Source organism: Geotrypetes seraphini, chromosome 1 (assembly GCF_902459505.1).
Source record: "Geotrypetes seraphini chromosome 1, aGeoSer1.1, whole genome shotgun sequence".
In the NCBI taxonomy this organism is placed as follows: domain Eukaryota; kingdom Metazoa; phylum Chordata; class Amphibia; order Gymnophiona; family Dermophiidae; genus Geotrypetes; species Geotrypetes seraphini.
The window spans coordinates 178,741,228-178,757,374 of NC_047084.1; the positions used below are offsets into that span (position 1 = coordinate 178,741,228).

The 16,147-nt window shown below is 41.0% G+C and overlaps 1 protein-coding gene across 4 annotated transcripts in view; it reads right to left on the reverse strand.

The window, feature by feature from the left end:
• The window catches only part of SH3RF1 (SH3 domain containing ring finger 1), a 238,819-nt gene that overhangs the window by 20,165 nt on the left and 202,507 nt on the right, over nucleotides 1–16,147 (reverse strand). For all 4 annotated transcript variants that reach the window (XM_033942181.1, XM_033942153.1, XM_033942174.1 and 1 more), the window contains 2 exons: nucleotides 12,856–13,007; nucleotides 1,224–1,394 (listed from right to left, as the gene is read on the reverse strand). In XM_033942181.1, coding sequence (XP_033798072.1) covers nucleotides 1,224–1,394; nucleotides 12,856–13,007 — 323 coding nt within the window. The remainder of the gene's footprint in view (nucleotides 1–1,223; nucleotides 1,395–12,855; nucleotides 13,008–16,147) is intronic.

Below are 16,147 nucleotides of genomic sequence, written 5' to 3' on the forward strand. Positions count from 1 at the left end.
TTGCCCTGTATAGGTAGCATGGAATGTTGCTACTATTTGGGCTTCTGACAGGTACTGTGGAAACAGGATACTGGGCTACAGGGACCATGGCTGTTCTTATGAAAGCAAGGGGGAGGAATGTGGCCTTTGCATGTGCACAAGAGCCGTGCTTACTATGAAATGCCAATGTGCCTGCATCAGGCAAAACAAGAAGTGCAAAAGTACAGTATTTTCACGCATATAACGCGCGCGTTATACACGATTTTTACAAACCGTACATAACCTTGTGCGTTGTACAATTTTTTTTTTTTCATTCCGATCCGGCATCCTCGCACCGCCCAGCACAGCCCAGCCCAGCAACAACGAGGGAGGATCTTCGGGCACTGGCACTGGCACGTCCTGTGCATTGGTGCTGGTGCCCAATCAGGTAAGAGATGTTTTGCGGTGCTGGGGGGGATGTAGGATCGCGGGGGAGGGGATGCCAGTTCGCAGGCCAGAAGAGTAAGCGGGAGTGGGAGGAAGTTATAGCAACATGCGCGGTATACGCGTGTGCGTGCTATATAAAAAATTTTTTTACTGAAATGCTTTGGACCCCCGCGCTATACGCGTATGCGTGTTATACACGTATGCGCGTTATATGGGTGAAAATACGGTACATCAGCACCTTCCCCCACACCATGAAATATGTCACCCCACCCCAAATTTTGCTGTTTAAATCTCCTAAGAGGCTCTCACCAAAGTGAAGAAGAACGGACACCAATGGCGTACTCACCTCCAGCTTTTCTAGGGCTTGCAGACATATTTGTTTCTTCTCTCCTTTCAAAAGCCCCCCAAAACTGGCAATTTAATGTGAAAAATACAGACGAAAATGAACGCCATCCCCCACCTGGCAATGTGGTTTTGGCATTAGCTTCTGTGCTGTCTTCTGAGCATTCCGAGTGAATACATAATCACCTGACTTTAACCCATTTCAATTTGCTCTAATCTTCAGCGCACAGATTAGCATGCACATTAGAGGGTTTTGTGCATGCTGCACATATTAACAGGCACACAGTTCCAGCACTAATCGCTCCTACTGCCGGCATTAGGTTTTGAGCATCTGGGCCACAGTAAATCCAGCTGCCAAGACTACATGGTGTTTTATAGAATCATTAAAGATACAACACTTGTTTACAGAATTATTTCACAAATGACACAGGCACAAACAAGGCAGGTAGAAACCTAAGGTATTTAACAACTCTTACCGTGTGACTGATGCTACATAATTGCCAGGAAACACACCAATTTTGTTTGTGTGCATGGAAGTTCCTTTAAACCAGCCATCCTGACAGCGTTCAAATACCAAGAACATCTCTCCTTTTCGCAGTTCCAGTTCATCTTCCTTTCGGGGAGAATAAGGATAAATAGCAACATACCTGGAAGAATATATATCATTTAGTGCAGTAATCATGTGGGATAGGGTCCTTGAACCTACAAATTGCTCTAATACAACAATGTCACTTTTTTCCTGTGTGCTAGCTACGAATCATTTCCTGAAAATATTCTTTTAGAAAGACAAGACCCTTTTACATATTCCTATACATAAAAATGCCTTGTTTGTAGGAATGTGCACATAATTTTTCCTTTCATTTGTGTTTATTTCATTTATTTGAAACACAACAAAACCCATAAGAAATGCAGAGGCTAGGGTCCCCCTTTAAGCCCCGGACACAAAAGACCAGTTTCAGGCATCCCACAATTTAAGGAAAACTGAAGTTCCCTTTTCAGGCTTTTCTCCATCCCAACCCATTTTATCACGCCTATGAATCCCATCAATCCAAACAAATGCAATCACCAATCACTCTTGACCCATCAAGTCAATTTTTTCAAAATATTGTCAGGCACTGAAGCCAGCACCAGTGGGCTGGAGCAACCAGGGATCATTCCTATCCCATGGGACACACCAAACAAAGTAAGATGAGTCTAAATGGGATGGGAGATGGGTCAGGGAAAATAGTGTGGTGGCTGTGTTAGTTCACTTTCCAAGGTAGCATAAAGAAATAAAACAAAAAACAAAGGCAATAAGGGGATACTTTTTTTTATTGCACTAACTCAATGCATTTTTTTTAAAAATTATTTTTAATGAAAAGTGGCAAAGAGAACACATACATGAAATCCAGTAAGATGAGCTTTTGAAGGTAATAATAATAATTTTATTTTTGTATACCCCAATACCCTTCTTCCGATCAGAAAAAAGCAAATTTTGACAAATATCAGTATATATAAATATATAAGGAAAACATGAGATTATTTTGGGGATAGGAAGAGGGAAGGGTGGGTGGGCAGGAGAAAGAAAAGTGGTAGATCAGTTTTAAATGTCTTTATAGTGGGAAAGTAAGCCCAGATCTCTTTTAAGTCATGTCTGGTAGGTGTCATAATACCTTATCATTTTGTTTTCAAAGGTTTTATGATCTTGGATTGTTTTCAAGTTCCCTTTTAGGCTCCTTTAACAAAGGTGCGCTAGTATTTTCAGCGCACGCTATAGTGTGCGCTAGCCGAAAAATTACCGCCTGTTTAAAAGAAGGCGGTAGCAGCTAGCACATGCAGCATTTTAAACGCTAAGCATGCACTAAAACCACTACTACGCCTTTGCAAAAGGAGCCTTTAGTATTCTCACTATACTGCAGAGTACATTTGTTCACATATCCCTCCATAAAATCCTGTCGCTACAAGAAGTTCCTTGAGAGAACCCTCTCGTTTCAGGCCGCTAAACTGAATGTATGGCTTGGAAAAATTATGTTAGAGGTTCCTTCTTATGCTGATTTTAGAAAACTGCTAAAGACACAACTATTTGATAGGTTGGTATCTTAATGCAATTTGTTTTAACTTTTAATAAGTTCTTTTTCATTAAACTTGTATTTCATCTGCATTGTATGTATCAGTTTTATTTGTTGTGACCTGCCTAGAACCTTGTCGGTATGGCGGTATATAAGAATAAAATTATTATTATTATTGGTGATCAGTTTTTCCAAAGTGTTGTCCGACAGAATCTGCACTTAGGCCCAGATTTACTAAAGATAGCGACTCAATCGGTGTTGGACGATTTTCTGGCTGATTTTTAAACAGCGATTGATTCACTGTCAAGTTTGCATGCAGGGTGATATGATAGAGGTCTATAAAAAACTGAGTGGAGTGAAAAGGGTAGATGTGAATCGTTTGTTTACTCTTTCCAAAAATACTAGGACTAGGGGGCATGCGATGAAGCTGCTAAGTAGTAGATTTAAAACAAACTAAAGAAAATATTTCTTCACACAATGTGTAATTAAACTCTGGAATTTGTTGCCAGAGAATGAAATCAGTTAGCTTTGCAGGGTTTAATAAAGGTTTGTATAATTTCCTAAAAGAAAAGTCTATAGGCCATTATTGAGATGGCTTGGGGAAATCCACTGCTTATTCCTAGAATAATTAGCATAAAATCTGTTTTACTAGTTGGAATCTTGCTAGATACTTGAGATATGGGTTGGACACTGTTGGAAACAGGAAACTGGGCTTGAAGGACCTTTGGTCTGTTCCAGTATGGCAATTCTTATGTTCTTATGTCCACCTATTGCATCATCCTGCTTCTGACAGTTGTCATTCTAAAAGTGCTGCCAGATTGAGGAAGGAGAATAAGGAGTAAGACCTTCATTGAAAATGAAGGTGAAGATTCAGACCCCCTTGAGACCCTGAAAAGGAACATTTACTGTGTAGCTGCATTAAAACTTGTCCAAATCATATGCACATTGCAAGAATTATATCTTATTGTGTCAGCATTAATAAGAATCCATCTAGGAGAAGTTCATCTTTGCCTTAGAGACTGACAAAAACATCCGCTGACTGTGACAACATTGATTATTTGCTGAGAGTGAAAACTTTGGACATTCTTGGACTTTTCAAAGAAGAAATGTTTGGGTCACCAAACCACATGACCTCAGGTCTAGATGGCTTACCAGAAGTCCTATCGAAAAGTGCTGACAGATCTACAATCAAGCCCTGAAGGGAGGGGGACTCACTCCCAGAAATTATTGACCTCAGCATTAATAATGCATTGTCAGAGGAAAATAGAAAAGCCATATTTGGCACTAGGTGACATAATGCTTCAATATGACTCTATGACCAATATGTGTATTGTCCAATCAACATATATGACAAACATGATAATCCAATAGAAAGTGGTTATGTGATTTGTAACCAGGAAATATCTTATATTTTGGGCCACTAAAATAGAGTACAGTATAAAAGTAGCCCACTTGATTCATACTTCAGAACGGATTCCACATATCAAATATGCTGGCTATTCTGTATGTCATCCGTTAGCTCAATCTGCTGTATCTTTGGTCCATGTAAGCTGACTATTGTTTATTATTAATAAATCTATATCATATACAGCAATTGGGTTGTTAGTGTGAGGTCATTCCTTGAAGGTTCTCCAGCCTTCAAGATCAAATTTATTTCTTATATCTCTGTTGATAGGTGTCATCAACTCATGTTCGAGTCCTAGCAACTTGATGAACATTTTCGATTTTCAGAGGGTTGTGTACATGAGGAGCTAGGTAAAATAAAGGTAGACAAAGTGATGGGGCCGGATGGTGTACATCCGAGGATGCTGAAGGAACCTTTTCAATGAGTCTCTAGATTTGGGAGTGGTACTGGAGGACTGGAGAAGGGCGGATGTGGTCCCTCTCCACAAAAGTGGATGTAGGGAATTACAGGCCAGTAAGTGGTAAGCAAATTAATGGAAACACTTTTAAAACAGAAAATAGTCAAGTTTCTAGAATCCTGTGGATTACAGGACTGGAGGCAATATGGATTCACTAGAGGTATATCTTGTCAGACAAATCTGATCAATTTTTTTAATTGGGTGACCAGAGAATTGGATATAGAATGTGCGCTAGATGTGGTGTATTTAGATTTTACCAAAGCCTTGGACAAACAAACAGACGTCTAATAAATAAACTGAGTGCCCTTGAGATGGGTCCCAAAGTGACGGGCTGGGTTAGGAACTGGTTGAGTGGAAGGCAACAGAGGGTAGTGATCAATGGAGATCACTCTGAAGAAAGGGATGTTACCAGTGGTGTGCCTGAAGGTTCTGTTCTTATTTTTATAAATGATATTGATGAAGGGTTGTTGGGTAAGATTTGCCTTTTTGCGGATACCAAAATCTGCAATAGAATAGACATGCCAGATGGTGTGAATAACATGAAGAAAGACCTGGTGAATCTTGAAGAATGGTCTGAAATTTGGCAGCTAAAATTTAATAATAATAAATGCAAGTTCATGCATTTGGGCTGAAAAAACCAGAGGGAGTTTAGGAGGTGAAGAACTTATGTGCACGACGGAAGAGAGGGACTTGGGTGTGATTGTATGTGATGATCTTAAGGTGAGCAAATAGGTTGAAAAGGTGACGGCGAAAGCTAGAAGGATGCTATGTTGCATAGGGAGAGGTATGGCCAGTAGGAAAAAGGAGGTACTGATGCCTCTGTATAAGACTCTGGTGAGACCTCATTTAGAATATTGTATACAATTCTGGAGGCCACACCTTCAAAAAGATATAAAAAGGATGGATCGGCCCAGAGGAAGACTACTAAAATGGTGTGTGTTCTTCATGATAAGACGTATAGGGACAGACTTAAAGATCTCAATCTGTATACTTTGAAGGAAAGGCATGAGAGGGGAGATATGATAGAGACATTTAAATACCTACGTAATATTAATGTCTCTTTCATTTGTAAGGAAACTCTGCAATGAGAGGGCATAGGAGTAATCTGAGGAAATACTTTTTTACAGAAATGGCGGTAGATGCATGGAACAGTTTCCCTGAAGAGGTGGTAGAAATTCAAGAGGTGGTCTGAATTCAAGAGAGCCTGGGATATAATGGGCAGACTAGATGGGCCATTTGGCCTTTATCTGCCATCATGTTTCTATGCTTCTATCATCAAGTTTTTGTGACAGAATATAGAAATTGATTGCCAGGCCTTCTGCACAGTATAAATTTGATGTTGATGCCATTGTTGATTCAGACACAAACCTCTACCTCTAACACTGCCTATCTGCTGCTGCTCAGATGGTTGGTACACGATTAGTCTGACATCCCTGCTGAAACCTGTCCACCTCGGGAGGCTCTGTTTTAGTGAAACTACCAACAACATAGTTTTTAGCTTCTCAGATGCGCACAAGCCCCAGTGGCATGACAAGCCGATGTACCATTACTGGAGTCTCATATCTCTACTTGGCTAATCTTTTTTATTTATTTATTTATAATTTCAACAAATTTTTACAAGAAAAATCTTGTTTACAGAAAAGCAGTAAGAATAATGTTACTTCACATTATATGAAATCATATTATTTAGGAACCACCTTAGACCACCATATTTTGGGGGGAGAATGGCAGAAAAGTTGAGACAAAACTTTAAACAAAAGAAAAAGAATAATGCAATAAAGGAAACAGGACTAGCACTCAGTTCTGCATTATTACTTATTCACTCAGTCCTTTGGGGGTAATTCCTTTGAGCTCCAAGGAAGCCTTCAGGTGCTCTGGGAGGAAAAACACATATTTTACTTGAAGGTATTTAACAACATACTTGCAAAAATATGCAAGTAGAAATGAGGCCCCCAGGGATCTGGTTTCTTGCTGCAGAAGAAGGAATTGCCTTCTCCTCTCCTGCATAGATTTCGTGACATCCTGGTAGACCCAGATTCTTTTACCGTGGAATAAATTTTTTGAGGAATGAAAATATTGCTTCATAAACACTTCTAGGACCTGCAGGAAAATAAATGATACTAACAATGCTGTTCTAATAGAGGTGTCTGAAATGGACTCCTCCAGAATAGCTGAGATATTTTGAAGATCAAGTTGGGAAGATTGAGTATTCTGTCTCTCCATAGGCTCCTGGGATTGCTTAACTGGTAAATAGTATAACTTGTTTAGTGGAAGTATACAGTCCAGAGTGTACTTCAAAGTCTCAACAAGATAAGCCTTAAACATATCATATGGAGATATCCCAGGGGATTTAGGGAAATTAAGAATTCTGACTTTTAACCTGCTATTGAAATTCTCAGTATTCTTAATTTTCTTGTGGATAGCCATATTGTCTTTTACCACCACAGTCCTGAATCCCTGAAGAGACTGCACCTCAGTTTGTATTTGGGTGATTGAATTTTTCATTTCTAAGTTGGATTCCTCCAACCTTTTAGAGATATTGTCCATTTTTCCCCCCAGGGCCTTTACCTCCTTTGATGTTTTCACCTTCCAAATTGCCTCCATCGTCACCTCTCTGGTGGGGGCCGATGCCCCTAAGATGGTATCCCTCGGTAGAAGCTCATCTACCAAACCTTCCTCCTCTGCAGGGTCTTCAGACGCAACTTCGGTGTCCTTTCTCCCAGCCACGTCGGCAGCAGCTTCAGGCGGACAGGGAGGTGCAGCCGGAAGTGGTGGCGATAGTGAGATCTCATGCCCCAGTGAGAGAGGTTCCTTTCCTGCCTCTCTCGTAGTGGGGCTCATTCTGCCTGTTTGTGTGCAGACTACTGGCAAAAAATGCTCAATCAGGAGTTGGCGCGTTGGTAGTGAGGGCGTCGAGGAGGTAGGCACCCTCACATTTCCCTTCCGTTTGTGCGGCATCACTAAGGAGGCAAAGAAAAATCTGGCAGTCCCGAAAGCGATCTTACAAATGCTCAGAAAGTACCGCTATCTTGGCCGGCTAATCATTTTTAGGGCCTTTTACTCTAGGAACTTGTCGAAAACTCTTGAGCCCTGCTATGATAGTTCCCTGACTATATACTCCAAAACATCCATTATTCATTATGTTCTTATGAAATCAATTTTTAATAAGAATAAAAATAAGAAATACACAAATCATATGTGTTGATGTACACTCTAATTACAAATTTGAAGGTGTATATTAAACTTTTAAGCTTTATCTTCAGGATATGCTTTCCGTGTGGTTAATTATTATACAGTCGGTAATAGCGACGGGCAGTGTGTACAAAGGGCAGGGACTTAATCAGCGCAAGCTTTTGACCCGCACCTACTAGGAATCCTCGTTCATGGGAAATAATTGGAATCCCTGATCCCTATCACGAACAGGGTTCAGCGGGTTACTATATTGTATAAAAATAACCACACGGAAAGCATATTCTGAAGATACTCTTAAAACTTTAATATACACCATTAGATTTGTAATTAGAAGGTACATCAACACATATGATTTGTGAATTGGTTTGTGGAGAGTAACCCAAGAATTTAGCCATTATATTATCAGTAAAAATAAGAAATAAGCAAAGAAATGTTAAGCAGCAAAGAGATACTTTGACGAAGAGAGAGACAAATATATATCCAGGTGAAACATGGACAAAAATAAACTAATGAGATTCAGAACAGGCAACTGCATGGGAAATCCCACATGTTTTCAGAAAAATCCTTGAGGCTTTTCTGAGCTCAGACAGCTGTTCTATATCTGAATGGTAGGATGAAGCCACCCACTTGTGTGACTGATTCACCCTAATTATTGACAGAGAAGTTCAGCAATTGCTGCTGTTTTTACCGTATGAACATGAAATCAAGGCTTTTCTACCCAATCCTCAGACACAGTGGCATAGCGAGGGTGAGAGGCACCAAGGGTAGTGGTGCCCTTCCCTTGTCCTCTTCTCCACTCCCCCACCTCCACATGCTCCTTCCCCATCCCCTCTTGCTGCACGTGTGCCGCTTCCCTTCCCATGTACCTCTATAACGTTCCTGGTGTGAGCAACAACCCCCAAGCTGCTGTCGCGTCAGCATCTGCTCTTCCTTTGATGTTGATCAGATTTGTCTGACAAGACCTACCTCTAGTGAATCCATGTTGCATCTAGTCCTTAAATCCACAGGATTCCAGAAACTTGGCCACTCACTGTTTTAAAAGCATTTCCATTAATTTACTTACCACAGAAGTCAGACTCACCGGCCTGTAATTCCCTACTTCTTCCTTACTTCCACTTTTGTGGAGAGGGACCACATCCGCCCTTCTACAGTCCTCCGGTACCACTCCCGACTCTAGAGACTCATTGAAAAGGTCAGTCAGTGGAGCCACCAGAACTTCCCTAAGTTCCTTCAGCACCCTGGGATGTAAACCATCCGGCACCATCGCTTTGTCTACCTTTACTTTAGCTAGCTCCTCACGAACACAACCCTCTGAAAAATTGAAAATGTTCATCAAGTTGCTAGGACTCAAACATGAGTTGATGACACCTATCAACAGAGATATAAGAAATAAATTTGATCTGGCAGCACTTTTGGAATGGCAACTGTCAGAAGCAGGATGATGTACTAGGTGGACATAAGAATAAAAGAATTGCCATACTGGAAGAAAACACATGGTCCTTCAAGCCCAGTATCCTGTTTCCAGGTTGGGGGTTGCTGCTTGCGCCAGGAATGTTACAAACGTAAGGGAGAAGGGTGGCACGCACGCACGGCAGTGGGGGAGGCAGAGAGGAGGATGAGTGCCTGCGCCCTCACCAAGACAGTGCCCGGGGCATATTGCCCCTCACCCCGCCCCTCTTTACTATGCCACTACTCATAAGAACATAAGAATAGCCTTACTGAGTCAGATCAATGGTCCATCAAGCCCAGTAGTCCCTAGTACCTGGCCAAAACCCAAGGAGTATCAACATTCCATTATCTCAGAGTAAACAAGATTCCTGAATCCCAAAGAGTAACAAGATTCTAGAATCTCAAAGAGTAGCAACATTCTATGTTACCGATCCAGGGCAAGCAGTGGCTTCCCCCATGTCTTTCTCAATAACAGACTATGGATGTTTCCTCCAGGAACTTGTCCAAACGTCTCTTAAAACCAGCTATGCTATCCGCTCTTACCATATCCTCTGGCAATGCGTTCCAGAGCTTAACTATTCTCCGAGTGAAAAAAAATTTCCTCTAATCGGTTTTAAAAGTATTTCCCTGTAACTTCATCCAGTGTCCCCTAGTCTTTGTAATTTTTGACGGAGTGAAAAATCGATCCACTTGTACCCGTTCTACTCCACTCAGGATTTTGTAGACTTCAATCATATCTCCCCTCAGCCGTCTCTTTTCCAAGCTGAAGAGCCCTCAGACACACCCAGCCAGTCTGGTTTACAAGATATCTAAAATGAATATGTAGGAGATAAACTGCCATACAATTGAGCCCGTGCTTGCTAATGGATTTCATACAAATGACTCCCTCACAATATGAGCTTTCAGCTTACAGTCAGCAGGTGAATCAAACATATGTTCATCATGGATTTCCTGAAAACCCAAATTGGTATGTCCCCAGGACTAGTCTGTAAACACTGTATTAAACATTTAGCTCTAACTGCCTTATTTCTATACAAAATGATACCTATTACTGGTTCAATGTATGAATTATTCAAAGATAATGTACATGAGCTTTCAAGATCATATAGTGTTTCTCAAACCTGTCCTGGGGGCTGTTTCAGGATATCCCTAATGCACATGCATGAGAGATATCTGTATATAATGGAAATGACAGGTATGTAAATGTCTCATGAATATTCATTAGTACACCAATCCACACGTAGTTAGGGCTATTATAGACTTATTTAACTTCAAACACTTAATACAATTTTATAAATGAAGTTACTATATGTTTATTTTTTAATATACTGTATTAAATTTTATAATATGAAAAACCAATCACTTATACACATTCTTTACAATAAAATTTCAACATGAACACCCCTGTGACATACTTATTCCCTATTGCTTCTTATATTATAGTTCCTATTTTTTCCATATGCAATAGTCAATCAGATTTTCTCAAAAGTCTTTGTTGTGATATTATATATCTTTTCTACTTATCAGCCTCAGTTAATTTCCATGATAATTCTTCGTTGCTTCCAAATCAGCTTCCTGTTATTAGTTCAGCCCGACACCAGCTGTTGTTTCGCCTTTCGGCGTCCTCAGGAGCTGAGCTAAATCGCAGACTGCTCAAGTCGGCTACTTATTCTATTTAATACTCAAGTCGGCTATTTATCTATTTAATACTTCATCAATACAATTCACATTAAAATAGATCTTTCCGCTACATTAGGGGCTCCTTTTTCGAAGGTGCGCTAAGCATTTTAGCGCACGCACCAGATTAGATCGCGCTAGCTGAAAATCTACTGCCTGCTCAAAAGGAGGCGGTAGCGTCTAGTGTGCGCTATTCCGCACGTTAAGACCCTAACACACCTTCGTAAAAGGAGCCCTAGGTTTCCGTTGTGACTTAAGTAAAGATATTAGCTCAAATTTGTCCAAATATTAGCTCAAATTTGATTATATTATGATTATAATTTCCCAGAAGCCTTTGCCTCTTGTACTATGTCTTGCATTCTTCTAAGGACTAAATCTAAAATAGCTCCCCCTCATGTTGCTCCAAGAAGTCATTTATTGCATCTAGGAATTTTACCTCCCAAGCACACCCTTATGTAACATTTATCCAGTCAATACTGAAGTAATGTAGTTGAAATCACCCATTATTATACTGTTCCCCAATTAACTCCCTTTCCCAATTTCTGCAACCATTTCGCCATCTGTTTGTCCATTCGGTCCCAGTATACTCCTTCTCTTCACACAAGGAATTTCTATCCATAAAAATTCCATGCACATCTCCTTATGAGAGGTATACAGGGATATGGGTGACTAAAATTACGCCAGGTGTACACTTGGCTGGGCCTCCGCGTGTGTGGATCGCCGGACTTGATGGACTGAGGGTCTGACTCATTTCCCTCTTTAACATATGGCACAACTCCCCCCTCCAATTTGATCCACCCTATCATTGTTATATAATTTGTACCCTAATAACACAGTGTCCCACTGATTGTCCTTCTTCCACCAGGTCTCTGAGATGCCTATTAAATCTACCTTTTCATTTTCTCCAGAAGTAATCTTCTCAGAACCCAGGGGCACAATGATGACCTTTTTGTCCAGGTTATTTAGGATTTAATCATGTTTTGAGTATAAACTTAACAAAAAAATGCAATGCATCCTAAGAGGTTCACAAATTTTTAGTAAGCACTATGGGCCAGATTCTATAAATAGTGCCTAGCAAAGCAGCATCTACTGCAAGTCAATCAAAGTTAGACACCATTTATAGAATCACTCCTAGTAGCACTTAGGCATCAGTAGGCGTCATAATGTTAGGCACCGGTATATTAAATCAGGGTTTTCTTGGCCTAATATATTGGCGCCTAACTCAATCCACACCCAAACTCCACCCCTAACCATTCCCACTTTCTGAGTAAACACCGGTAGGTGCCTCAAAGTAGATGATTACCGCGAGGTGGTAGGCACCTACCAGCTAATTCATTTTTAATTGGGTTTTAATGGCGCTTTCAATTATCAGTGCTGATTAAGCCATTTAAAAAAAATTAAGTTAGGTGCCTAGATCGGTAGGTGCCTTTTATGGAATCAGGGCCTATGTGGTTTCACCCTGATGCATGAAGTTGCAATGGTTGCTTGTTTGTTTGGTTTTTTTTAGCTGTACTAGTCACCACTTGGGACTTTGATCTAAATTTCTCTAAAATCACAAATCTTGACAGCATTCAATGTGTTTTTCTTTTCCCCTTACCAAAATAGGTGGTGTTTCTCCTATCAATGTTTTCTCAACTAAATCTATTACTTGGATGTTTTTGTCTATCAAATTTTAAAGTGGAAAAAAATTTTCAACAGGATTAAATTTCAGTGCCATGGCTAACCATCACATTCTTTGGACAAGGCTACATTATTGATGAATGTTTCAAACCATCAATTAAGTGCTATTTTGCTTCCGCTGTAGAGTACCTATGTTCCATGTAAATGTTATTATGGTTTGAAAGCCATGTTTACTGTAATAAGATTTCTTGAAAACTTACACACTTGGTCGAGTTTGTTGCCGTAAATGTGATATTTGGTCACCAGATCCAGACACAGGCCTTTGTCCTGCTCCTGAAGAAGTGCTTCCGGATGATGTGGAGGCCATCAATGCAGCAGTCATAGGCAGAGGAGGAAGAGGGGGATTCATGTCCTGTGTCAGACAACAGAATATACACATTCAAAGTCATACAACCCATTACGGGCAGTCCCCGGGTTAAGAATGAGTTCCAGTTTTTAAACCGTTCTTAAGTTGAATTTGTATGTAACTTGGATCCTGCCTGTACAGTGCACAGTCTATATAAACATTAAGAACTTTAAACATTAAAGAAACAGTCCTCAAAATAAAGTACTGTAGTTTAAATAGAAAGAAAAGATAGGTTTACACTTATTTTTGTTCTTCATCAGTCCCACTATTCCCTCTCCATCACCACATCCAACATTTCTCCCTCTCAACCTCATTCCTTTCCAACCACCATGTCCAATATTTCTTTCTCCCTCCCTATGCCCAAGTCACCTTTCTTCATTTCCCCATGTGCACCATCTCTCTTTCCCTCTCGCTCAACCATGCCCAACAATTCTCCTTTTCTATTCCCTCCCCATCTCAGCATCTCTTTCCCTCACTTCCTCCATTCTTCCATCTTATGTCCCAAGATTATGCTCCCCTCCCTCACTCCATTCTGTGTCCCATGTTCATGCTCCCTCCCTCCTCTCTTCCATCCTTTGTCCAAAGTTTTTGCCCCCCTTCCTTCTGTGTCCCAACGCGACCCTACTTCTCCCTTCCTATGTCAATGCAGTCCCTCTTCCTCCCTTCCTGTCCCAACGCGACCCTCCTCCTCCCTTCCATGTCCCAATGCGCCCTTGTCATCCCTCTCCGTTCCATATCCCAAATTTGTGCCTCCAACATTTACTTCCTCTGTCCGGCTCCCTCCTTCCAGCCGCACCTCTGTTGGCAAAGCCGCGAGCGGTGGCTTCTGCACATGATCTGCTGGTCTTCGCAAAGCTGCGATTGGCGGCTACTGCATGCGTTACACCGACTGGAAGCCTTTCCTCTACTGTCTACATCAGAGGGAAGGCTTCCGAGTCAGCGGGCTGCATCGCCAATCACTGCTTTGCAAAGACCAGGGGACCAGGTGCTGGAGCTGCCACTTGTGGCTTTGTCAACAGAAGGTTAGCTGGGAGGAAGGAGCCGGCCAGAGGAGGTGAACACCCGCGAGAGGCATGAATATGGGATGCGAAACGTAGGGGTACGACGAGGGGCGCATTGGAACACGGAAGGGAAGACGCAGTACCCCAGTTCGTAAGTACGAGTTTGGACGTAAGTCGAGCATTCTTAAATCGGGGACTGCCTATACAGAAAAAATGTAAGCAAGTAATAAAACAAAACTTCAGTTTTGCTTGGTCCCCTCAAGAAAAAAAATACAGGACCAATTTTTGGGGAGACTTAGCAATACAAGTATGTTTGTTTCAATCTTGTGCTCTCATAAAGGTCAGAAAGTCAAGACAATCTTTTGACAAGGAAGCAGTCTTGATACAATCTATTTTTATTAAAATGCTTTTAAGTGGGGACTTGAAAAATCTCCAGATGCTTTCTTAAAGGTTTAATTGAACAGGAGTCAGTTTCAGGGTTGTGTTTGTAATTTGAAATGTTAAGGCAGAACATGACAATTCAGCTGCGCTCCGCCCAAACCCACTCCTTTAAGAGACATCCCTTTGATGTGTGCTGTAGGAAAAGCAAGGAAAAATCCAGAGTCACTCGCTATTGTTGCCACTTTCACTCATTCTTCCCTTTAACACTGCCAGCCTTTGAAATTCAACATTAGCAAAGCTGGCCTTCTTTGACAAGTACAGTACATCAAAGAAACTGAAGTTTTGCAGGGATAGATCAATGAAGCAGTTCTGCGCTGTGCATTAAACATGCAAGAGATGGACCCTGCTTGAAAGAGCTTACAATCTAATTATGACAGAAATACTGGACAAAAAAGGTGAATCAATATATGCTGCTCATGAAGGGAAATACATAGGGATGAAGAGGTAGAGAGGGTAAAAGGCTACAGAGGGAATGACAAACAAATGTGGATACCTTTCAGAATCAATGCTGCAATTGTTTTCTGACGCACAAAACCTTGGATGTTTCTATACTTACACTCCCGGGAAAGAAAGTTCAGAAAAGATACTGCCTGGAAACTGCAAGTTTGCTCTGCAGTACTAAGGGAAATTGTTTTAAAACTAGAAATATGATACAGAAAAATACATATTACTTTCTCATGCTAATTACTATGTAATATATCAATTTCTAGATGGAAAAAGCCCCAGTTTTTATTTCCAGTTTTAACAGAATTAACTTTTAGCCTGATGATGAACATTTCTATTTATTTCTTTATTTAACACATTTATATATTGGCTGGGATCTAGGCGGTTTCCAATATCAAGCACATTCAAAAAAATTTCATAAGACCATCGACAAGACAAAAAAGTCATTATCATTTCTCCACAATACAATGGTCCGACCTAAACAGACTCTATATAAAATACAGCCACGCAGCCTGCGACCTCAACCATTGCCCTCCATACCTGTTAAAAGCCTCCAGCCCAACATTCCACACTCTCCTCATACAATGGATACAATCCATGCTCACAGATGGCCTTTTCCCACAAGACCTCAGTGAAATCATTATCACCCCGATCATAAAAGACTCAAAAGGAACAACAGATCTACCATCCAACTACAGACCCATAGCCTCAATACCACTATATGTCAAACTAATGGAAGGCCTCATAGCTAAACTCCTCACCAACTACCTAGAAAACCACAACTTACTCCACCCTACACAGTCTGGGTTCAGACCCAACTACAGCACAGAGACACTACTAGGTTCCCTCCTAGACACAGCTAGACAACACCTCAGCACAGGCAAAAAAAATGCTGATTATACAACAAGATCTCACCGCAGCATTTGACCTGGTGGACCATGACATCCTACTACAAATACTAGATACAATAGGAATCGCAGGTAAGGTGCACACATGGTTTCAAGGATTCCTACAATCCAGGACCTACAGAGTAAAGACAAACAAAGAAAAATCAGAACCATGGTCCAACCCCTGCGGCGTAACCCAAGGATCACCATTATCCCCAACACTCTTCAATCTCTACATTGCATACCTCGGCACCTGCCTAGACAAATTAGGCTTAACCTCTTATAGCTATGCAGACAACATCACCATTCTCCTTCCTTTTGATCAACCAACACCCTCCATGACAGACACACTACACAGGACACTAGAAACAGT